The sequence below is a fragment of the Camelus dromedarius genome, chromosome X, assembly GCF_036321535.1.
Source record: "Camelus dromedarius isolate mCamDro1 chromosome X, mCamDro1.pat, whole genome shotgun sequence".
NCBI lineage: Eukaryota > Metazoa > Chordata > Mammalia > Artiodactyla > Camelidae > Camelus > Camelus dromedarius.
The window spans coordinates 1,018,869-1,042,743 of record NC_087472.1 but is presented as its reverse complement, the minus strand read 5'-3'; the positions used below and the strand labels follow the sequence as shown (position 1 = coordinate 1,042,743).

Below are 23,875 nucleotides of genomic sequence, written 5' to 3'. Positions count from 1 at the left end.
CAGCGCCCCACCTCCTCGCCAGACGGGTCGCCCGTTCAGGTCAAAGCGGCCCTATTAGACAGCTTCGTCGTGGCTCCGCCCTTAGCGGGATGGCAGGGCGGCCAAGCACCGGGTGCTTGGATGCCACCGCCGGACAGACAAGGAGGAGTGTGGGTCGCGACGCATATTATTGGGGAGCATCTTGCTGGCCAGCCGAGGCTGGCGGGCTCGGGCTTGAGTCTGGGGCAGCCTCCCTCGAACCTCTCGCCGGCTTCCAGGGTGGGGGCGGGGCTTGAGTGTTTTACTTCCGGATCCCACAGCTACGACACCGGAAGCCGGAACTGGGAATTTGGCAGCGGGACAAGGGAAGGGCGACTGCGGAACCCGGACTTTCTCGGAGCGCCGGGGTCCGAGGAGCGCTCGGTGCCCGCCGCTCCTGCCCTTCTCACGTCGGATCGATTCTGCTGACAGGTGTGGTCCTCTTCTTGGAAGACAGGGTACCACCGGTGGGCTTTCCGCCGCCTACGAGACCCCCCCGGACGACCAGGCTTCCCCCTCCTGTTGGGCCCCGGCCCGTTTCTGCCGCCCGCTTCTAGAGCATCGGCCGAGGCGGGCCGGTGCAGGATCCAGGTTACTTTGGTGGCAGACGGGACTGTTTCCGTCTCTCCGTCCCGTGCCACCACGGAGTGTGACCACACCCCTAGTTCGTGGATGACTCTTCTAGTTCGTAGACATTTTCTGTTCATCTAACTTGACTGCATTTGAGGTGGTTAAGTTCTATAAAAAGATCTCAAATATAGTTTGGCAGCCAAATTATCTTACCTCATGTTCCTCACTTTGCTCACTTTGCAAAATGATTAATGTCTGTCGGACCTCCTATCACTTCTGTGACTTGAGGATGAATGGGCAATCCTGGCATGTTCAAGGAACAGTAAGGAGGCCAGTGTACTTGAAGTAAAGTGAGCGAGGGGAGAATACTTAGAGAGGAAGTGATAGGGGACCAGATAGTGCAGGACCTTGTAGGCTGTTGTAGGGACTTTGGCTTTTATACGGAGGGCAATGAGGAACCAGGGTATGGATCTGAGGAGAGGAGGGACGTGATCAGAATCACTTTTAGGCTGATTGTTATGGCGCGGTCAGGAGAACAGACTGTAGGGGGCAAGGGTAGGAGCAGGGTGACCTGTTAGGAGATTATTGTAGTAATCCAGGTGAGAGAGGCTGCTGCTCTGATAATTTTATTATAAAAAATTTGAAGGATGTATGAGAGTAGAAAGAATAGTATAGTAAATCTAATGTACCCACGTCCCAGCTTCAACAGTGATCAACTCGTGGCTACCTTTGTATAATTTGTACCCCTCACAATCCTCTCCCATTACTTTCAAAAACAGCTGTATTGACGTATAATACACATGCCACACAATTCACCGATTTCAGGTGTATAGTTCACTGGTTTTCAGTATATTCACAGACTTGCACAGTCATCACCATTAGTTCCAGAACATTTTCATCACTCCAAAAAGAAACCCCATACACTTTAGCCATCATCCCCGTCACCCCATCTTTCCCAGCTCTACGTAGCCACTAGTCTTTCTGTGTCTGTATGTTTGCACATAAATGGAATCATATGCGGTCTCTTGTGAGTTGTTTCTTTCTCTTAGCATAAAGTACTGGATTTTGTTTATTCATCAGTTGATGGACATTTGGGTTGTTTTCACTCTTTGGCTGTCAGGAGTAATGCTGCTATGAGCATTCCTGTGTGGACATGTGTTTTCTTTCAGGTGGATACCTAGGCGTTCCCCCATTATTAAAAAAATTATTTATTTTTATTAATTAGGGGGGAGGTAGTTAGGTTTATTTATTTTTAGAGGGGGTACTGGGGATTGAACTCAGGACCTCGTGCATGCTAAGCATGCTCTCTACTAGTTGAGCTATATCCTCCCGCCTTCTGTCATTATTTTGAACCAAATTCCAGATGCCATTTGTAAATGTTTCTGTGTGCATCTCTAAGAAATGACTTTGAAAGAAACACAACCACAGTATCACTGTGACCTCGTGCAGGCTAAGCACGTGCTCTACCACTGCTGCTTAGTGTCATCAGACAGAGTCTAGGATACATTTTGACAGATGGATGAGTTGTGAGCTGTGAGAGACAGAGGACTTGAGAAGGACTCCAGGGTTTTGTCCTGATACCTGGTGGGTGGATTTGCCCTCAGCTGGTAATAAGGAAGGCTGTAGGTGGAACTGACTTTTGGGGACTGTCACGAGGGCAGTTTTAGGGAGGTTAGGTTTGAGAGGCTGACTAGCTATCCAAGGGGAGATGTTGAGTTTGATGTGTGAGTTTGGAGTCCAGGAAAGAGTTCTAATTTTGAGCATCATCGGCATGAAAATGAGGGTTAAAGCTGGGAGTCTGCGTGGAATTAGGAATTAGTAGTGGAGTGACTGTAGTTAGTGAAAACATCCCAGAACAGAGCCCTGGGGCACCACCATGTGTGGGGAGTGTGGGCTGTTCTGGGAGCTGAGGGAGGGATCAGCAGTTGGTCAGTTACTGCTGATGGGTCAGTAGGATGGATGTTCAGTGAAATATCAGTGTCATAGTGAAACATCCGAGCTTATCCGGCATTCAGGTTTCGGGCTGTAGCTCAGGCCTACTCCTGGAAACTTCTATTGAGATGAGCCTCCTCCTACGTGTAGTCAGTCTTTTTTTTTTAATGGAGGGACTGGGTGTTGAACCCAGGACCTCATGCAGGCCAAGCACGCACTCTACCACTGAGCTCTGCTCCCTCACCCCTACCCCACGTCAGATACCAGATGTCCCCTTCGGCCCCTCAATTCCAGGAAACAGTTATCAGGTTGTGAGTGGTCTCTGCGAACCCCTTCTTACTAGGAATATTAACGTCTGAGGACTGCTGTAAGAGATGTCCACAAGCGGGGCGGCTTCAAACAACAGAGATGCATCCTCTCACAGTTCTGGAGACCAGAAGTCTGAGATCAGTGTGTCTCAGGGCTGTGCTTCTGCAGGCTTCAGGGGAGGGTCCTTCCTGCCTCTTCCAGCTTTTGGGGGCTCCAGACATCCCTTGGCTTGTGGCTGCCTCCCTCCTGTCTCTGCCTATGTCTTCATGTGGCTTCTCCTCTGTGTCTATGTCTCTCCTCTTCTGTCTCTTAGAAGGACATTTGTCATTGGATTCAGGGCCCACCTGGATAATCCAGGAAGATCTCATCTCCAGACCCTTCACTTCTTTGTATCTGCAAAGACTCTTTTTCCAAATCAGGCACATTCACAGGTTCTGGGGGTCAGGACGTGGACATATCTTATTGGGGGCCATCATTCAACTTACTGTGCTGGGTGAGGGGCCAGCACCCTCCGCTCCTGCCTGGAGGTGTGTGTAGAGGGTAGGATTCCCACACACTGACACCTCCCTCCGAAAAGAATCTCCATAATTTTCCCTCTGGTCAAATTCTTAGCCTGAGTTTGTAGCCTGGAGATAGCTCGGCACAGTTACAGCCAGTGCTGGCCCATGGCCTTTTCCAGCCCCGCCTAAGGGCCCGCACCTCCCTTTGGAGTGGGAATACGTGCCACCTCTTAGACCCCAAAGCCCACTTCAGCACCCTGTTCCACTGGGGAAAGTACTGCTCACTCTGCTTGGCGTGGCCCTGGAACTCGTCCTTGTCCAACAGGGTAGGAGAATCCTGCATAGGTCCCCGCTGGCTTTGTCTTTCAGAGCTTGCCTTGTTGGATGAGCAGGCCGCCCTGGAAGAGTCAGCCGAGTGAGATGGTGCAGCCTAGCAGCGGCCCAGCAGGGGACCCAGACGTGCTGGCTGAAGAGTCTTCTCTGGGGAAGCCGGCCATGCTCCACCTGCCTTCAGAGCAGGGCACCCCGGAGACCTTCCAGCGCTGTCTGGAGGAGAATCAAGAGCTCCGAGGTGAGGAAGACAGCGGGTGTGGAGTAAAACGTCAGGGGACCCGGCCCTGCTTGGGGAAGGCGTATTCCCCACCCCTGCACCTCTGCATTTCCTAGGCCTGGGGTGGACGTGCGCCTGAGGGCCAGTTAGTGATTCAAGCTCAGTCACCCTCCCTGTTTATTTTACGCGGGGTTCCCTGGAAGTGGACTCTGAGATACAGACGTTTATTTAGAGTCCTCTCGGAACCAGCATCAGGGAAGGGAAGGGAAGGGAAGGCCAGTGGCGAAGCAGGGGTGGACGGAGGGGGAGGCTGGGCTGCAGCGCAGGGGTGGACAGAGAGGGAGGCTGGGCTGCAGCGCAGGCCCACCTCCGAGGAGCTCTGGAGCTGGAAGGACCCTTCTGAGGCCCCTGTATCTTCATACTGATCAGTCATTAAGCACTGGTTGTGCTGGGAGGGGGCGTGACCTGCTCTGGAAAGAGGTATGGTCTATTCTGGGAATGGGCGTGGCCTACCCTCGGAAGGCCCAGTGGGCTGGTTCAGGAAAGGGAGGTCCAGGCCCCTCTGGGTTGGGGGTGACCCCGGGCAGGCAGCTCTCTGAAGAGACTGAAGGTTGTCTTAAAGCTGCACCTTCCCCCAAGTGGCTGTGGTTCGAGTAGGTTCCTTCCTCCCCACTTCCTCCCCTTCCCCCTCTTTCCCCCCTTCTCCATCCCATCCGCCCCGCTCCCTCGACCTCCTCGTCCTCACCTGTATGGGGGCAACTTCTCCAGGTCCCAGACGCCATGGCACCGTGCCCCCCAGGTGGTGTGGCTGCCCTGGGGGGTGTGACCCGTTGCTGGTCGCCTCGTGGGACCACTCCCTCTTGTTCTCTGCTCGTGCCCTGGGGCTCCTGTCCTGGCCTGCTGCTCCTTTGGTTCGAGTAATCCCAGGGGCCCACATGGTGCCCCTAGCTTCTGAGTCAGTGAGACTTATGTTTTCCCAATGGGGACTGGACCTAGGCGGTGGGCGGCACAGGCTCCCTAGATGGGTCACGGAGAGTGATGGTGGTTTGTGGCTCCTTTGGCTTCTTCCTGGTTCCTGTTGTTTTCACTCAGCCCTCCACTGTCCTGGCTGGCTGGCAGGTTGGCATGTGACACAGCCAGTGGAGGCCACGGTCATGGGGCCACTCCCCCACCTCCTGATGTGATGGGATGTTACATGGGACCCTGGGCTGACGAGTCACATGCTCTGGAGGCCTCAGAGACCAGTGCTGCCTGAGGCCCTGTGGGTAGGGGCCAAACCTGTGCCTGGAATGTGTCCCTTCTTCCTATCAAGGTGAATCACCCCCCTTTTCAGGATGGAAGGCTTCCAGTGCAGTCAGCTTGCCACTAAGGGGCTGCTTGGTCTCTTGGTGGGCTGGCCTGCTTTGGAGATGGCCCTGATTTGAGCGTGGAGGGCCAGGACTTCCCTGGTTTAGGGCAGGTTCTCCCCTGAGTGCTCAGATGTCTGGGGCTGTCCTGGGCACTGTAGGGCGCTGGGCAGCATCCTTGGCCTCTATATGCTGGATGCTGATAGCAGCCTCCCAGCTAGGACAACCAGTGATACCCCCAGATGTCTCAAATGTCTTACTGTGTTGGGACCACATAGAGCTGGCAGCCAGGTTAGGGGATGGAGCAGTAGCTCACATTCCAGAGCTCTGTTCTGCCAAAGGGGGCTCAGGGGTGAGAATGTGGCTTGCTGGCTGTGCAGGGACCATGGCCCTCCAGCTGCCCTGCAGGGAGTTTGGGCTCCGCATGTTTCTGCTATAAGACTGCTGTGTGTCAGGCCCTGGGCCAGACCCCTGGGGCCCGAGGGTGTCTGCCCCCGACGATGCTCGTGATTGTGTCAGCAGAGGCAGGGGCAGAGGGGAGGACATAGAATTTGCTTGGGATGTTTTTGGGGAAGCTTTGTGGGAGAAGTAGTGTGTACCTGGTGAAGGAGTCCATGGAGGTGCCATGTCCAAGGAGGGATGAGTGCAGACAGAAACTGACCAGTGGGCACCAGGGACCAGGGGCAGCGGGGAAGTGACTGCCAGTGGATATGGGGTATTTTTTTGAGGGTGGTGGAAATGTTCTGGAAAGAGATAGCTATGAACCCAAAGCTTTGTGAAAAACTCTGAAGCCCCAGAATGACTGTCTGCTTTAAACCAGTTAAAATGGTGAATTTGGCGTTATGTGCATTTTACCTCAGTTAAAAAACAGAAATTACCCGTGAGCTGAGCTGAGCCTTAGGCGGGGGCGCAGCAGGATGGTGGGTGGAGGTTGGTGGGGGAACATGTGCCCCAGGCTCCCCTGAGGGAAGGAGGCCCATGGGGACAGCGGAGTGCAGAGGTGGCTCTGCAGCCAGGCTCAGAAGCCACTGCAGTTCCAGCAACGGAATGCTCCGGCAGCTCGCTGCGCGCCTTGGCTGGGGGTGACCTGAAGCTGCTGCCCGCCCCTGTCTTGTGTAGCTCTGTTGTGGCTAGAACCTTTGTGTGTCACTGCTCAGTTTTGTCACCCCTAACAGTCTTCTGCTGCCTGGGGTGCCCCTGGTGTGTGGCGCTCCTTTCCCCAGCCTCTCCTGACTGCGTGCAGACGGGCTGTTTCTGGAGTTTATGTTGTGCACCCGGCACTTGGTCTGCTTTTTCATTTAACCCTCTTTAGCCCGTGAGCTGGGTGTGATTGTCCCGTTGAACCTGTAGATGATAGTGAGGCTTGAGGAGGGGTGACTGGCCCACTCCAAGGCTTCTGGCCTCTAGTCTGTGGCCAGCAATGCCGCAGGGAATTTTGTACTGGTGGCCGTCCCCCCAGTCTGCGGGTGGGTTAGGACCTCCTGATCCCGAGGACAGTGCCCCAGCGCCCCAGAGCAGGCACACCTTCCCCCCACTTCGAGCAGAGTTCAGTTGAATTTCAGAGTCACTTACAAGGAAAGTGACATTTGGCGCATGCTTTAGGAGCTCGTTGGAGAAATTTCGGGGCACAGCATTTGCGAAATTGATTTTGAAAGTGCTTCACGAAATAAAGGAAGTGTTTCGAAGCTGTCTCTGGGGGGCAGGGCGGCTGCGGTGGTCCGGGGAGGGTGCCGTGCGGGGCTCACCGCCCCTTTGTAATGTCCTCTGCTGCCAGATGCTATCAGGCAGAGCAACCAGATGCTGCGGGAGCGCTGTGAGGAGCTGCAGCGTCTGCAGGGCAGCCAGCGGGAGGAGAAGGAATTCCTCATGCAGAAGTTCCAGGAGGCCAGGAAGCTGGTGGAGAGACTGAGCCTGGAGAAGGTGGACCTGCGCCGGCAGAAGGAGCAGGCCCTGCATGAGGTGGAGCGCCTGAAGCGGTGCCAACAGGTAGCCGGGGGCCACCAGCCGCCTGCATGCCCAGAACCTGGGGTACCTGTGCTCGGGGGTCCCCAGGGGCTCCCTCGGGCTCTCTGTGTCACCAGGAGGACTCACAGAGTTGAGAAAAGCTGTTCTCGTGGTTCCGGGTGAGACTGGGGAGGACACAGGGTGAGACCAGCCAAGATAAAAGGGGCGGAGGGCAGGTCCGGGAGACACCAGGCGCGAGCTCCCGGGCCTCCCGCCAGCCAAGTCGTGGGACAGTGCCCTTTCTCCCGGCAGCGACAGGTGACAACACACATGGGCTGCTGTCACCAGGGACGCTCCCTGAGCGCTGCTGTCCGGGGATTTGATGGGGGTCGGTCCTGGAGGCCCAGAGCACCTGCCCAGCTGACCTGAGTTCCTGGGTCCCCGCACTCAGGAGGTCAAGCTGAGACATGCGGCCTCAGGCCCCACCAGGAATCACCAGAAGTCCAAGACCAGGGTGCGGGCAGGGTCAGTTCCTTCTGAGCCACGAGGGCAGGACCTGTGCCAGCCTCTCTCCCCATTGACACATTGCCCTCTTCTTGTGTCTCTGTCTCTCCTCGTCTTCTTATAAAGACACCAGTGTCAGCGAGAAGCACAGCAGGACTTCGGGGAAAGGCCTAAAGCAGGTTTTACCTGGCAACTGGTGACAGCAGGGGAGGTGCTGAGCGCAGATCTGATCTGCGCAGACACGCTGGTCTTCCAAAGGGACAGTGAGGTGGGGGACAGCAAGCAGGGGCTCAGGTGACAACTCACAGAGGGTGGGTCAGGGTCCATGCGACGAGGTGGGTGGCAGTTATGGGAGCTGGGGTTCCATCCGGCCCGGAGACCGGGAGACCGAGGCTCCCGTCCTTCCAAGGATTCCATCTCAAAGGAATGGCTCTCAGGTCCCCGGGAAAGACTCTGCTGGGTTGTAGGAGGTACAGAGACATCTCAGAGGGACAGAGGCTGGATTCACAGGTGGGAGCCGTCTGCAGAAAGGCTCTAAGGGGGGGGGGGTGGTGGCTGTGTCAGGGGTTGGCTAGAACTAATAGTGAATTCTTTTGCCAGCCCTGTCTCCTCAGGCAGGAACTCGCAAGGGGGCTGGGCCATCCCAGGGATGTGACCTTAGGCTGCTTGAATCCATGTTAGAGTTTGCTCCAGTCTCTTGAGTGCAGGGATGTGGATAGAGTTGAGTCTTTTCTGGTCCTCAGCAATCAATGGATCAGAGCCCATCCTCCTCCAGGGTGACGCTGGTGTCACAGTACGGATCAGAGCCACTGCCCAAGCCCTATTTCCAGGTGACGAGTCGGACAGTGATGGGTATTGGCGGGGACATGGCTTTATGTTGCTGGTGGCAGCATCACTTGGTGCCACTACTCTGGAAAACTATTTGGCATTTTCTCTTCAAGCTGAAAATCCAGGTCACCACCAACTCATCAGTCTCACCTAAGAGGACTCTTGTGCACTGACAGTGCGAGCCGGCGGGGGCGGCAGATGCTGCCCGCAGCAGGAGCTGGGGCGCACCCTAATGTGCATCCCTGCAGAGCCTGGTGCAGCCAGAGTGTGGAATTTTTTGGAACAGCTTTACTGAGATAAAGCTCACATGCCATAAAATTCACCCTCTTAAAGTGCAGAATTCAGTACTTTTTTGTATAGTCATAGAGTTGTACAACCATTACCCCTCTCTAGTTCTGAAACATTTTCATCACCCCTAGAAGAATGCCCATTCCCATCAGCAATCCTCTCCGGTCCCATGCCTCCCGCGGCCCCTGCTAATCTGGTTTCTGTCTCTGCCTTCGCCTGCTCGAGGCGTCGCGTTGCGTGGAGTTATGCAGGGTCTCTAACCCTTCCTTCACTCACCGTGTTTTTGAGGTTCATCCATGTTGTAGCCTGTACGAGTCCCTGGCTCCTTCTTATGGTCTAACGATATTCCCGTGGATGGAGGGACCACATTTTCTTTACTCCGTTGTCATTTACTGGACAGCTGGGTTGTTTCCACTCTTTGGCTGTCAGGAGTAACGCTGCTATGAGCATTCCTGTGTGGATGTGTGTTTTCATTTATTTTGGCTGCATACCCAGGAGTTACCCCATTGTTTTGAAGCACATTCCAGACATCACCTCATTTCCTTCGTAAATATTCCCTTGTGCATCTCTAAGAAATGCCTCCGAAAGGAGCATGACCACTGCACCACCATCCCACCTACACTCATTAGTGACGGCCGCTTAGTGTCATCAGGTAGCGTCTAGCATACATTTTGACAGGATTCCTGCATGAATTAGGTGTGAGCTGTGAGAGACAGGACTCGAGAAGGACTCCACGGTTTTGTCTAGAGAATTAGGTATCCGAGTGGAGATGTTGCCCCACACGCCAGGGATGCTGGCCTCCTCCAGAAGCCAGGCTAGGGGCCCAGGACGGACTCTTCCCCGAGAGCCTCTGGGACGAGCCAACCCTGCCCACCCTTGATCTTGGACCTCTGGCCTCCTGAACTGGGAGATGGCACATTTCTGTTGTCTTAAGCCCTGGCTCTGACAGCCACAGGAATGAAACGCGGAGCCCGGGTGGGTGCGGTGGTGGGTTGAAGTGGGTGCATTAGCTGACAGGGCCTGCTGACAGGCATTGGCGTGGAGAGGTGGGGCAGGCAGTTGGATAGCTGCGTTGGGGTTCAGGAGAGGAACCTGTCCTGGAGGTGCAAATTTGGAAGGTAGCAGCCTGTAGAGGGTATTGGAAGCCTTGAGAGATCAGATCAGATCACCCTCATGTGCATGGACATGGAGAAGAGGTGTGGTCCTGAGACTGGACTTGAAAAGGAGAGGGCAGGAGTGGTGGGTGGGGAGGTGTGTTGTGCGCGTGCCCGCGTGCGTGAACCCAGGGTGGGGACGAGGAGGGCAGGGGGGTGGTCACTACCTAGGGGTTCCTCCGGAGGGGCCGGGGATGCGGGGACTGAGGCTTGACCCTCGGCTTGAACTGCCTGAGGTCTCAGGGGACCTGGGTCTGGACAGTTTGATGAGGGAGTCTGGGCGATGCGGAGTTTGGACAACTCTTGAATTCTGTCGCCAGTGGAGGTCTTTTGGAAACAGTGTCAGTCCATCTTACCTTCTAGTGGCCTAGGGCATTGGAGTACGTGTCTTTGTGGCCGTGTTTGAGTCTTACCTCCCTTGATGCCAAGTCTCAGAGAGGCAGGGAGATTCCTTCTGGGCTCGGTCCTTGGAGACTCGGGGCATCTCTGTGCACTTGTGTCCCTGGGTCTCTAGTGGCCTCATCTGCAGGGGTGAGGAGGGGCTTGGGACTGTGGGCTCCTGGGACTTGGTCCCTCTCTGCTGCCTCAGTTGCCTTGCCACGGTGGAGAAGCTTCCACAGGTGAGATGTGAGGGAAGTGGGGGCACCGAGGACAGGAGAGAAGCCTCAGGGTGACGCGTCCCAGCGCTTCCAGGTGGCCCTGGGGCTCGAGGCTGCCCGGGGTGGGCGGCAAGCAGGAAAGCCCTGCTGACAGAAGGCGGCCTTCTCCCCTGCAGCAGATGGCCGAGGACAAGGCCTCAGTGAAGGCGCAGGTGACGTCCCTGCTGGGGGAGCTCCAGGAGAGCCAGAGTCGCCTGGAGGCCGCCGCCAAGGAGCGGCAGGCTCTGGAGAGCAGGTGAGTGGGGAGGGAAGGCCTGAGGAGAATGAGACAGTTGAGGGGCCTCCAGAGAATTCCTCTGGGACAGAACGGACTGGAGTGCACAGGGCCGTTGGAGTAGGTAAGTCGTGGGGCTGGGGACTGGGGGTTTGGGACCTGGGTCCCAGCGGCACTTGTGGGCTCTGTGACCTTTTGCTGGAATTGGGATGATTCCCTTAGGGAGCATTTTCGTGGGGTGGGGGGAAGAGCACCCCTGTGATCCACAGGGAAGTGTGCTCAGTGCCCCCACAGCTGAGGTTTGTCACAGCAAAGGGCACATACCAGGACGCCCGAGGACAGAGGACATGGGTCTGGGGTGGAGAGCCCCATGCCTTGGCTCCCTGTCTCCCTCCGTTGAGGGACCCCCTGAGCACTCTCCCTTCTCCAGCAGCGGCAGATGCATCCCTTGGCCTCCAAGGGAACCCAGAGACTGGGTGCCCCGGGTTTCATTGAGGGCCAATCACGACCAGGCATGCGCTCTGTTGTGTGACTGGTCCAGGCCCGGGGACCATCCTGATCAGTCGGGAACATGTCATGTCAGCATAGGGGACTCGCACCAGCCTGCAGCCTGGGCACCACCATGAGGCCAACTTCACCAGCCAGCCCTTCCCAAGCTGCCAGCCTTGGGCCTGCCGCTAGCTCTCTTCTGCAAAGTGCCTTCCCCTAAGCGGGGTCTTTGGGTCAGAGGGCGTGGCTGTTTGTGTGATCGTCAGGGCGCCCAGCTGCTGCCCTCCAGAAGGCTGGGTGCAGCTGACAGGGGTGGCCCCAGCTCTCCCAGGGCTGTGGGGGATCAGGGCGCATTGGGCAGGGTCGGGGACACCTTCCTGAGGGAGGCTAGAGGAGCCGGCAGGAACTTCCCGTAAGTGGGTGTTGAACTTTATCCAAAGCTTTTTCTGCATCTATTGAGATGCTCATATGGTTTTATTCTTTCCACGGGGCGGGGGGGGGGTGTAGACGCCCCTCCCATCACCAGAGGCGGGAGCCCGCTTCCCCCTGGGAAACGCTGCACCGGAGGAGCACACGGAAGGCTGGCCGACCACATTCTGTTGTCTTCCCTCTTCTGTGCCCCCAGCTTTCTGAAAGGCACACGTGTAATTCTGAAGACAGTTTGGTGTCTCTGCTGCATATCTTTTTTTCTGTGCACATAAAAGAAGCTGCTGGACGCCTGATGCCATGAGTGCAGTTTTGCAGCCGATTTTGGTCCATTAATGACCCTACAGGATGTAGGCTCTTGGGTCCCGTCCTGTCCTGTCCTCTGCCACGTGCTCGAGCACTTAAGTGCTGAGCTGGGCCTCTCAGGCTAGGCTCTTGCTTGTCTCACTGTTTGGCTGGCATGGCCGTTTTAACAGCTTCAAACTGCGTATGCATGGTGGCTCTTTGAAGCCCAGGCCTGTCACATTGGAAGGGCCCATTTCCTTGTTCTAGGGCGCCTGGCAGGTGAGACCAGTGGAGATTCTCAGTAAACACCACCTCCCATGCAGAAACAGCCAGTGTTGCCCCACAGTGGGGACTGAGGAAGGCCTTGGGGACAGCATGGTGACGTGGTTAAAGGGTGCACCTAGAGATTTAGGGAGCTGTGTGGGGTGTAAGTGTGGAGACAGGGGCCTGGGGGCCTGGGCATCTTGGCATCCACACCCACTGGAGCAGTGCCAATGGCAAGAGGAATTCTCTGTCAAGGCCCTGGCTGTCTCCCCGGTGGGCAAGGGGAGGCTGTGCTTGTGGGTGTGGACTTCTGGGACTCCAGATGAGCCGCTGAGGTGGACCAGCCACCTCCTTGCCTCTTCTAGAACAGTGATGGGGAGGGAAAGGGCCATTCCCCCTGCCCCATCCCCTTTCTCACCTCCCCCACCCCCACCTTCTAGAAAGGCTTGTCTTTGCTGGCTGTCTTTAATTCCTTTCCTTCCAGTCTGTCCCAGCCCCCTCTACTGGGCTTGCTCTGGTCCCCTGTCAGCACTCCTTGGGCAGTTCCCTGGGCTCCTCTCCCCCGGGACCAAGCCCTTCAAAAGGGCTTCCCTGATGGGTGTCATCAGCCCGAACCCAAGGCCCGGGTGTCCTCGCAGTCCACAATTGGTGGCCTTGTGGGCCCCTGCCTTGACACATATGTGCCACCCCCAACCAGGTGCCCTGCCGTTGTCCCTGTCTCCAGTGACAGTGCCTCCATTGTGACACCTGGAGGTCTCCCCCTCTAGGTCACACTCCACTCTGACTTCTCCCCGCTCCCGGCTTCTGGCGCTCTGACTGCTGCTGGCAGTCTGCCTGTGCAGCAGGGATCCTGTGACCTCTCCCCCCCGCCCCCCCGCCAGGGCCCGGGCAGCCAGCGAGCAGGCCCGGCAACTGGAGAGTGAGCGGGAGGCGCTGCAGCAGCGGCACAGCGTGCAGGTGGACCAGCTGCGCATGCAGAACCAGAGCATGGAGGCCGCCCTGCGCATGGAGCGCCAGGCTGCCTCGGAGGAGAAGTGAGTGCCTTCTGCCCTCTGGGGGTCCAACTGTGTCCCCCACCATGGTCACCCCCAAACGGCGCATCTTTGCTGGGTGACACTGTCCATTCTCCAGTCCGTAGCCACGTTCCAGCCTCAGGCCCGCACGTTAACAGCATCCGATCTGGGATCCTTTTTTTGTTGGCCTGCCTTTCGAGTTGTCTTTCGAATGGTCACCCTGCTTTTCTATGTTTTTCATGAAGTTGACTGTTCTTTTCCCCTTAACAGAGGCGCTGGGGATTGAACCCAGGACCTCGTGCAGGCTAAGCACACGCTCTGCCCCTGAGCTCTACACTCACCCCCGAAGGTGACTTTTCTGAAGAGTACCGGACAGCTCCATTTATTATAAACCTTTCTTATACTTTTCAAAAACCTCAGTTGAAGGAAAATGACATTAACTAGTTAGCAAAGCCTGCCTCACGCCTGACGGCCTTTAAGGCTCAAAGCCACCCTGGAAACCACATTCTGGTCTGGGGATGTGGCAGGAAGAAAAAGGGTGGCGTTGGAAGCAGGAACAGCAGCTCTGGATCAGGACCAGCCGTGCCTCCCTCTCCTTAGGCGGAAGCTGGCCCAGCTGCAGGTGGCCTATCACCAGCTCTTCCAGGAGTACGACAGCCACATCAAGAGCGGCGCGGTGAGCAGCGAGCGGAGCAGAGTGAGTGCAGGCTGCACCGCTGCAGCTACCGGGGCTGCCTGCCCTCCCCCTCGCCCCCCTCCCCGTGGCTCGGGGGCGGAGAAGAGCCCAGGGCCTACTGCCCCCGGTTCAGGGATCTCGGCCCGCAAGGCTCTACCTTAGTAGGCCTGACAGAGTCGGGTTGTGGGAGGGACGCGCAGCTCATCCTAGAGCTTTGTCAGGGCCACAGAGTGACCGCTCAGAGCCGGGAAATGGCTGTGCCGCTCGCCACCAACGGCGACCCAGGCGGGGCCTTGGGATGCTCCCTGCATGGGCAGGAACATGCTCCTGTCAGTCGGCGTCCTGCCGGGCGTCCCCAGCTGGGCTCCTGGCTTGAGTTTGCCTGGGAAGGCTTCCATACCGACGTTGAAGTTGGCTGGGAGCCTATTTCTAGTTTGTATTCTTCGGACCTGTACTGGGTGCAGGTTCTACTGGTCATGTTTTCAGAAGGATGTAGTCAAACTTCACTAGACCCAGGAGAGATATAAGGGTACAGCGTGAAATTGGGCCACATGAGGAAGAGTTGCTTATAAAACTGTGGTCATTTGATCTGTAGAGGGAAGGCTTGGCGGTGGGTGCATGTCTGTGCATCTGTGTGTGAGTGGGTCTGTGTGTGTGTGGGGAGCAGGGGGCAACTGTAGGGGACCAGCAGACCTTTGACCAGGTGGCAGAGTGGAAGGACCAGTGGGTCTCAGCTTAGCAGGTACATGGTGGAGCATCAGTGTGGGAGACCAGCCTAGTGTAGAGCAGGGAGCCTTAGGAGGCAGTCTGACCCCTGTCCCTTGAAGGGTTAGAGGAGGGCTGTCCAGCTGGGCAGGTAACGTCAGCCTTGTGGGGAGCGTGTGCCAGACGATCTCGCAGACGTCTTCCAGCCTCCACCTCTCCTGTGCCCTGGACACAGGGGCGTCTTGTGGCTAGCATCACCCCAGTACAGGCCGGCCAGGGCCGATGTTTCATTCCTCTTGGTTCTTCTGGCCTGGAGTAGCAGCTGGCCTGGGGGCTCCGTCAGCTCCCCCTTGCCCACCTCTAGGGATCGCAGCTGGAAGATCTCAAGCAGCAGCTCCAGCAGGCCGAGGAGGCCCTGGTGGCCAAACAGGAATTGATCGACAAACTGAAGGAAGAGGCTGAGCAGCACAAGATCGTGATGGAGACAGTTCCAGTCCTGAAAGCCCAGGTGAGGGCTCTGCCCAGTGGCCGGCATGTGGGTGACCAGACTGGGCCTGCTGGCACTGGGACCTGGCGTGTCTGCTGCTGTTTTGCAGCGGCTTCTCAGAAGCTCTTTGAACCTCTTGCGATGTTTCTCGACCTCTCGATGCCCTTGGGGTGACTTCATGCCATGAGTTCTGGGAGGGCAGGAGCGGGCTCTGCGCCACTCCCTGCCACTGCCCCTGTGTCCAGCATGGAGTGTCCTGTATGTGGCCAACAGACGGTGGACACTGCCCCTCTCTTGTCGTTGCCAGGCGGATATCTACAAGGCGGACTTCCAGGCTGAGAGGCAGGCCCGGGAGAAGCTGGCTGAGAAGAAGGAGTTCCTGCAGGAGCAGCTGGAGCAGCTGCAGAGGGAGTACAGCAGGTTAAAGACCAGCTGCCAGGAATCGGCCAGGTGGGCCTCGGAGTGGAGCCCATGAGGGGCGGGGCGGGGCCTGGGGCCTGTCCGGGTGGGTGAGCTGGCCTCGCCCCGCCTCCTGCCCCGGTGGCTGGCCTGCCATCAGCTTGTATCTCTGGTGCCAGAGACTGACTCCTATGTGTTCATTGGACTGTTTCTCTTCTCAAAGGATTGAAGACATGAGGAAGCGACACGTAGAGGTCTCCCAGGCCCCCTTAGCCCCTGCCTCGAGTGAGTGGGCTGCCAGAGGAGGGGTGGGCAGGGCGGGTGCTGGGAGAAGGATTCTGTGAGGGGCAGTCATGTCTGGCCTCCCCAGAGTTCCTCTGCGCTGTGCATCCCGGGGTGGGGCTGAAGGAGGAGCTGTGGCGAGATCCCAAGGTCCCACTGAGTTTCAGGACTTTCTGCCCCTCTCCTCTGTGCAGTCTGTGTGACGGGGCACACACACAGCCCACCCCAACTGGCACCTCTTCTCTCCCCCAGCTCACCACTCCTTTCAACTGGCCCTGCCCAGCCAGAGGAGAAGCCCCCCTGAGGAGCCACTCAACTTCTGTTGCCCCAAGTGCCAGTATCAGGCCCCTGACATAGACACCCTGCAGATACACGTCATGGAGTGCATCGACTAGGGCTCTACTGGGAGCTGTGTGCTGCCCCGGGCTGCCGCTCTCCCCTCCTGCCTGCCTGCTGTTGCATCGTGGGCCGGCCGACAGACAGGGGGCCCCCTTCTTTGAGCCCCAAGAGCTAGCTGCAGGGCCTCACGCTTCAGCACCCCTCTCCGCTGGTCTGCCCTTTCCCGGGTACCTGGAGCCCGAGCTAGGCCTGACCTTCGGCTCCTTTTCTTCTTTTTGTCCGCTTGAACTGCTCGCCTCTGGAACTCCTCCCTCCCCCCGCACCGACGGAGTCAAGAACCAAGGCCAGGGCCCTCAGCATGAACGGCTCCCCAGGCTGAGATGGCCAGTACCCTTGGACCCTTCTCCCACCCAGGCTCCTGTGCTGAGCCCTCTTACGGCCAGTGTGCTGTTCCATCGTCCGCGGCACCGCGGTGGACAGCCTGTCTGCCACTAATGGACATTTGGGCTCTTGCCAATCAGTCTTTTCACTGTCATAAACATCGCCGCAGTGAAGACCCTCCTGCATCGATCACGTGCGCCTTTGGGTCGGATTCTTAGAAGCGGCACCAGTGCAAAGGGAGTAGTAGGCGGTGCCCGCGTCTCCTCCACCCCAGGCGGGGTTTCTCCTCCCCCAGGTTCCCCGGAGCCTTGCCCCAGGTGAGGGGTGTCCCGCCTAGGGGCTGGGGCCTGCTCTCTGTTAAGAGTGAGTTTGAGCATCTTTCCAAGCTTGCAGGGTCCTTTCCAGTTCTTCTGGTATGAACGGCTCGCCCGTTTCTTCTGCCCATTTTTCTGCTGAGCTGTAGTCTTTTCTCCTCGGTTTATAGGAGCTCTTGGTTGTTAGTGGGACCTGCTCCTGCATGTGGTCGAAGTTGCGGTGATCTTTTCCTACTGTCTTGGTTCCGGTGTGTTTTGGACTCGAGTTTGTTGTCTTCGTGCGGTCACATTTCTCCACTGTTCCTCCACGGCCTGGGCTCTGGAGTTGTCGCGGCCACCTCTTGGTCAGATGGACGGACGCTTCCCACACACATCCTTTTCCTTTCCTTTTCCGCACGCTGTGGCGGGTTCATCTCCCATGCCCCGCACTGGCCGCCAGAGCCCTGGCCCTGCCAACACAAGCCACTTGGCAACCTCTGGCAGATTATCAACACCAGGGGACCTGGCCTTGTTGTTTCACAGGACTTGATCCTTCCTAGGCTGTCAGGGCCGTGGGCATCACCCTTGCAGCTGTAGTAAGGAGAGGACATTTGCCCCTCGGTGCCCTGGCCTCCCCGCACGCCTGCAGGCTCCCCTGGTTGGGGATCGGGTGTCGCCCATCCAGCCCTGGGTTTTCTCCAGGGCTCCCTGCCCTGGGGCAGCGAGAGGGCGGACTAGAGTCAGGCTACAAGTCTCAGGCTGGAAGACAGCCCAGCCAGCAGCCTGTTCTGAAAACAAGCCTGGGCTGGGGGCTTTCTTGGCCTCTGTTGGGGCGGGAGGGTCTGTTCCGTGTCCGGAAGCCCAAGTGTCTAATCGCACCGTGTCCTTCAGGAGAGCACAGGCAGGTTTTCTGCTCACGCGCGCTGCGCTTCCATCCTGACCCTGCAGCTTTTCTACAAGAGCTCTTTCCACCTGGGGGGAATGGAGTTCTTCCCTAGGGCTGCTGTCATGACCACAAACTTGGTGCCTTAAAACATCAGGAATTCCTTTTTTCAAGGTTTTGGAGGCCAGCAGCGTGAAGTCTGGGTGTGGGCGGGCTTGGCTCCGTCTGGAGGCCCTGCAGGAGTCAGTCCCAGGCCTCTCCCCCAGCTCCTGCTGCTTGTCCTTGGAGTTCCTTGGCTGGCAGCTATGCTGCTCCAGCGTCTGCCTCTATGGTTACGTGGCCTTTTCTCTTCTTCACAGAAGCCTGTGTCTTCTGTTGTGTCTCTTACAAGGACACCAGGCATTGGGTTTAGGACCCCTGTGTTGTCCAGGATGCTCTCATCTCGAGATCCTCACCTTCCTCACACCCACAAAGACCCCCTGCCCAAGTAAGCTCACCGTCACAAGTGCCGCGGGTCAGGATGGGTGCATCTCCCTGGGCTGCCATTCAACCCAGAGCAGGGGTATCTTCTGGGGCGACAGATTAGGACAGATGCAGTTGAAGGCAGGTGTCCCCAGGAGCTGCAGCTCAGTTTGAGGGCCTGTTCCCCGGAGTGACGGTGGCTACGGGGCTGCAGAGGCCCATGGTGCTCTGTGGTGAGGAAAGCTGGAGTTTGGCGTGGGGAGGGCCCTGGCCAGCTGGGGGACTGTTCTTAAGACATCTCATCTCCAGCTGAACACTGCTGGGGCCAGCGGACGTGGGCAGGAGCAGGGGGTGGGCCGCGGCCCGACAGAGCTGTTGGACCGCGCACACCCTGGGCAGTGGCCACTGGCTGTGCAGGGACGGGCTCTGTGCTTCTGGGGGGGGGGGGCACAGGCACGTAGGCGCCCTTCGGTGCCCAGCCCCCCCCCCCCTTCTGGAGGGGGGCTGACGCCCGGGAGCGGCGAGAGAGGTGGACGTTCTCTCCCTGAGGAGCTTCCTTGGGCTTTGGCGGTGGCGGCTGCCCGGTGGAAGCAGCTGGGAGCTTGACAAAGGTCCCTGCCGGGGCCCCGGGCCACCTGAGCAGGCGTCGGCTGGGAACCACCATCCTTTTGAACCTTCTCTTCCTGGAGGCTGGGCGCCCCTGCTACCTGCCTCCTTCCTTCTGCGGGCCGACGGTGCATTAGAGACCAAGGATGTTAAACCAGGTCGTTCGCCCAGAGGGGAGGGATTCCACCTTCTTGCCGGCTGTCCTTAGGCTGGCCTTCCGGAACCAGAGGTCGGATTCCTCCCAGGAGGGAAACAGCCTGCCTCGCTAGCTGTGGTCCCTCGATCTTCACGGCCGTGTGGAGGAGAAATCCAGATGACTGATCAGATGAGCTCAGTAAGAAAGCATTTCTCCCTCCCTGAGAGAAAGTAATGTCCAAATAGCAAGAAGCGAAGGCTTCCGGTGCCCCGCCGGCAAGGTGCAGGGACAGGCCTGGGATGTTGCCCGTTCCATGAGAGTGGCCGGGCGGGGTGGACTGGGCACTTCGAAGCCTCCTCAGTGTCCTTAACTGGGACAGACGGGGACTCACAGTGACTTCGGCCCCGTGCCAGTGCTCACCACACCCTCGTCTGTAGCTGCCAAAGACCCTGGTGACATCAGAGGCCGTGCTTCTGGATGACATGGGCACGTGTGGCCAGTGCTGTGGACACCTCGTCACCTGCAACACACTCTGTAGCATGTTGGTGTGAAAAAGCCAATAGACAAAATCACGTAGAAAGTGTGACCCCAATAAAAACGTAAAAGCTGCAGGTGCCCAGACGGCCACCCTCGGGACGCTTGTGGGTGCTCGGATCACCTGTGAGGAAGTTCTCCTCGTGTGCTGATGTCTTGTCTAGATGCGTGGAATTTACACGTATCACTTGGATACCTAGAAAAGATACGTCCCAGTGCAGTCGGCCTGGCATAGGTGGGCTCGGGGGCCTTGTCTGCACTAGTGGCTGGTGACAGAGCACCCCAGGACGGGGTGGGGGCAAACCACAGGGGTGTCTTGTCTCCCAGTTCCAGAGGCGGAGTCCAGGATCGAGGTGCAGGCAGGGTCGGCTCCCTGGGAGGGCCCTGAGGGCTGGACCTGTTCCAGGCCTGTCCCCTCGGCTTGCAGACGCCGTCTTCTCCCTGTGTCTTCTCATCTTCTTTCCGTGCCTGGCTGCGTCTCCAAGTTTCCCTTTTGAATACGGACACCAGTCCTACGGGAGCAGGGTCCACCCTAGTAACCTCACCTGAACTGGGCCACTTCTGTGAAGACCCCGTCCCCATACACGGTCACATGCTGAGGCGGTGGGGGTGAGGACTCCCACGTCTCTTCTTCGGGGGGGACACATTTCAACCCATTACCCACGGGGAGTCTAGCCCCGTTTTACAGGAGGCCTGAGGCGGCAGCGAGTCTGTTCCTTCCCGTTGGGAAATGCAGCTGCAGCTCTGCCGACGTCATGACCAGGAGGCCTTCCGTCGGCAGCTGACGACGGACACGTTAGAGAGGGGACAGGCCTGCGCGAGAAGAAGTGATGTGTCCCTGCGCGGGCTGCCGAGGCCCTGGGGCGGCGAGGGGGGCTCGCCGGGGAGGCCTTCCCGGCTGCAGTTTGATGGGGGGCTAGTGACTTTTCCTTTCTGAGCCTCAGGCCCCTCATCCAGGAAATGGGAACCTCAAAGTTTGGACTTCCGCTTGAGTCGTCCCTGAGAGCAGGCAAGAGTTTGCACATTTTCCCTCCACTTCACGGAGTGTCTCAGTCTTTGGTAGGGGTGAAGCCGTGGGCGAGGGCTGCTCTCTCGTGACCTTGCCCAAGGTTGAGCTGGGATGCACTCGCTGAGGTAGAAACCACAAGCCTCCAGAGCAGACATCTCAACCTGCAGTCAGAGCACGTGCTACAGCATGAGGCGGGGTGTCCAGAACTCCAGGCGTGTGGAGTCGGGAGCGTGCTCCCGGGGCGTGCCATCCTGGGCCTTCGCTGACTTGTCTCATTTAATTTGCAAACACTTCTTTGGCCCCGTCGAGGTTAGCAGTGTCTAGATACTCAGACAGCTGCACACTGATCTGCGCTTGTACTTCCCCCACTAACCCTCACACTGGAGAGCAGCTGAGCGCAATCAACTGAACATCGGATGGAGAGCAAAGGTGACTTTGTAAGCGTCTAGCAAGACTTGGGGGCTGACGCAGGCACTCTAAACACGGTCCTCCGTGACGTGGGTTCCAGGGCTCTTGGTTGGATTAGCTGCTCTGCTAAGCACAGGGTTGGCAGACCCCATGTTTCATTCAGGGAGGAGAAGCCCCTGCTTTAAGAAATCAGGAAGAAGTGAGACATTGCACCCTGAGCCATACTCTCCGGTGTGCTCGCACAGCACGTGGGTTTGGGGCAGACCCGGGGGTTGGTCCTGGAAGTGCTTGTGTTACCAAGTCATGGGCCAGCACTGATGGCGACTCAAGTTCCTCAGAGCTTGGCTTCTAGGAGCACATCCCCGGGGACTGTGCCATGTCGCCCAAAGCAAACCGCGCGCACACGCTGGCCGCTGACTGCTCGGGAGGCTGTGTCAGGGTGTCCGGACTGCCTTCCACTTGTGCTCCCAAAGCAAATTCCGGTTCTGTGAACCTAAAAGCGCAGAGTTCCAAACCAGCAATTCAGTCTTTAAAAGCTGAGTTAGAAATTTGATTTTCGAAGCTGTTCTCCAAACACTCTGTGGTATGGGTGTTTGTTTTTTAAAAAAATTGCACAGTACACATCACATCAAGTTTACCATCTTAACCATTTTAAGCGTGCACTTGAGCAGCACTGAGCACATTCCTATTGTACAACCATCACCACTGTCCGTCTGCACGACTGTTTCGTTCTGCTAAACGGAGCCTCTGTCCCCGCTAGACACGAGCGCCCTCCTGCCATCCTCGTCTCTCTCCCAGGCCAGCAGCACAGCACCAGTGTCAGCGAGAAGCACAGCGGGACTTCGGGGAAAGGCCTAAAGCAGGTTTTACCTGGCAACTGGTGACAGCAGGGGAGGTGCTGAGCGCAGATCTGATCTGCGCAGACACGCTGGTCTTCCAAAGGGACAGTGAGGTGGGGGACAGCAAGCAGGGGCTCAGGTGACAACTCACAGAGGGTGGGTCAGGGTCCATGCGACGAGGTGGGTGGCAGTCATGGGAGCTGGGGTTCCATCCGGCCCGGAGACCGGGAGACCGAGGCTCCCGTCCTTCCAAGGATTCCATCTCAAAGGAATGGCTCTCAGGTCCCCGGGAAAGACTCTGCTGGGTTGTAGGAGGTACAGAGACATCTCAGAGGGACAGAGGCTGGATTCACAGGTGGGAGCCGTCTGCAGAAAGGCTCTAAGGGGGGGGGGGGTGGCTGTGTCAGGGGTTGGCTAGAACTAATAGTGAATTCTTTTGCCAGCCCTGTCTCCTCAGGCAGGAACTCGCAAGGGGGCTGGGCCATCCCAGGGATGTGACCTTAGGCTGCTCGAAGGCATTCAGTGTTGGCCATCCCTGAAAGCCAGGAGCTGAATGGAGTGTTCCTGCCAAGAGTTCTTGTAGTTCTTGACGTCACCTCCTTTCCCTTTCCTCGAGTGTGTCTTAAGGCCTTTGTCCCTGTTGGCCCCCCTATGGAGAGTGTGCCCTGTCCCCAGTCTCTGCATGGCTGATTTCTGTTGTTCAGCTTGAAGCTGAAGCATCACCTCCTTCATCTAAAGTCTCCATTGTAAGTTTGGGATTTGTAGATACAAACTACTATGTATAAAAGAGATAAACAAGGACCTACTGCACAGCACAGGGAACTCTATTCAATACCTTGTAGTAACCTACAATGAAAAGGAGTATGAAAAGGACCATGCACATGTATGACTGAATCACTGTGCTGTACACCAGAAGCTAACATAACATTGTAAAGCAACTACACTTCAATAAAAAAATAATAAAGCCTCCATTGTAAATCCATTGCCCTGTTTGAATTCCAGATCTTTTTTGGTTTGTTTTCTATCTCCCTCCATGAGAGGGAGAGCAGCGGCCTTGTCCGTATCAGTGGGGCAGAATCCTCTGGAACAGTGCTCAGCACAGAGCGCCGCTCAGTGCGTATTTACAGAAGGTCCATCAGGATTCCCGTGTCCGTGTTTCTGCAGACATCACCCCGTCCTGCCAAATGGACCTTGACAGAAATGACTGTGTTAACGTGGTAGAGATGATGACACTGAAAACCTCTTTTAGGGACCGTGTGACTTAACTTGGAGGGAATTTAAGCATCTATAGCTCTTATTTTTCTGGAGTAGACCATGTTGGCTATGCACAGGCCGGAACACCGACTCTGGGCTCACCCGGACAAGTCCTGCCCGTGCCCCTTCTGTAATCTCTCTGAGCTGTAGTTTCCTCATCTGTCAAACGGGTAGAATGCCGTCTGTGTGCTGCACAGTTACTAATGAGATGATGCATGTAACATACCTAGGGCAGGGCCCAACCCGATGTAGCAGGGAAGGCTGGAAAAGCAATTCCAGTTGAGGCCATGCCAAAACACTAGATTTTCCAATACATTATTATAACTATTCTGAACGTGAATTAAAGTTTTGTTTGAGGAAAGTCAGCTGGTGGTTTTTAGGATGGAGGAGTTCGGGAGAATTGGGGAGTGACTGCTCACGGGTACATCTCTTTTACAGATGATGAGAATGTTCTGAAATTGGTTGTGGTGATGGCCGCATAAATCTATTAACATCCTAAAACCCAGTCAGCGGTTCACTTTAGATGGGTGAGTTGTATGTGATAAGCAACAAGGATATATTGTACAGCACAGGAGCTAGGGCCAATACTTTATAACTTCACGTGGAGTGTAATGCATAAAAACACTGAATCACTACGTTGTGCACTTGAAACTAATATAATATTGTAAACAAACTGTAATATACTTCCAGAAAAATTAATAAATTGGACCTTTTCCCTGATGCAGGGGGCGGCAAGTGTTTCTCTCTGGAATAGACTCCTTTTCCGTGTATGGACCCGCCCTCCCTCCCACCATGGCTTCCAGCACGGCACGCTACCGTCCATGGACCTACTCAAGACCTAGTCACCATCGCAGTCTGCACACAGAGGCTCCACTGACCTAGATTTGAG

The 23,875-nt window shown here is 56.9% G+C and overlaps 1 protein-coding gene across 4 annotated transcripts; it reads left to right on the top strand.

Annotated features, from left to right (window-relative positions):
- The first annotated feature begins 42 nt into the window (after window positions 1-42).
- Window positions 43-22,715, top strand: IKBKG (inhibitor of nuclear factor kappa B kinase regulatory subunit gamma). Of its 4 annotated transcripts, none has more exons than XM_031446318.2 (10): window positions 43-450; window positions 3,699-3,900; window positions 7,000-7,211; window positions 10,722-10,837; window positions 13,162-13,314; window positions 13,894-13,969; window positions 15,039-15,182; window positions 15,469-15,611; window positions 15,784-15,845; window positions 16,095-22,715. In XM_031446318.2, the coding sequence occupies exons 2-10, from the start codon at window positions 3,714-3,716 to the stop codon at window positions 16,235-16,237; spliced, it is 1,236 nt and encodes a 411-aa protein (XP_031302178.1). In that variant the 5' UTR covers window positions 43-450; window positions 3,699-3,713; the 3' UTR covers window positions 16,238-22,715. The 4 variants fall into 4 exon arrangements, with proteins under 4 accessions (XP_031302178.1, XP_031302176.1, XP_031302177.1 ...); XM_031446316.2 differs by having other exon boundaries at window positions 44-450; window positions 13,894-13,990; XM_031446317.2 differs by having other exon boundaries at window positions 44-450; window positions 10,719-10,837.
- Window positions 22,716-23,875: the final 1,160 nt, after the last annotated feature.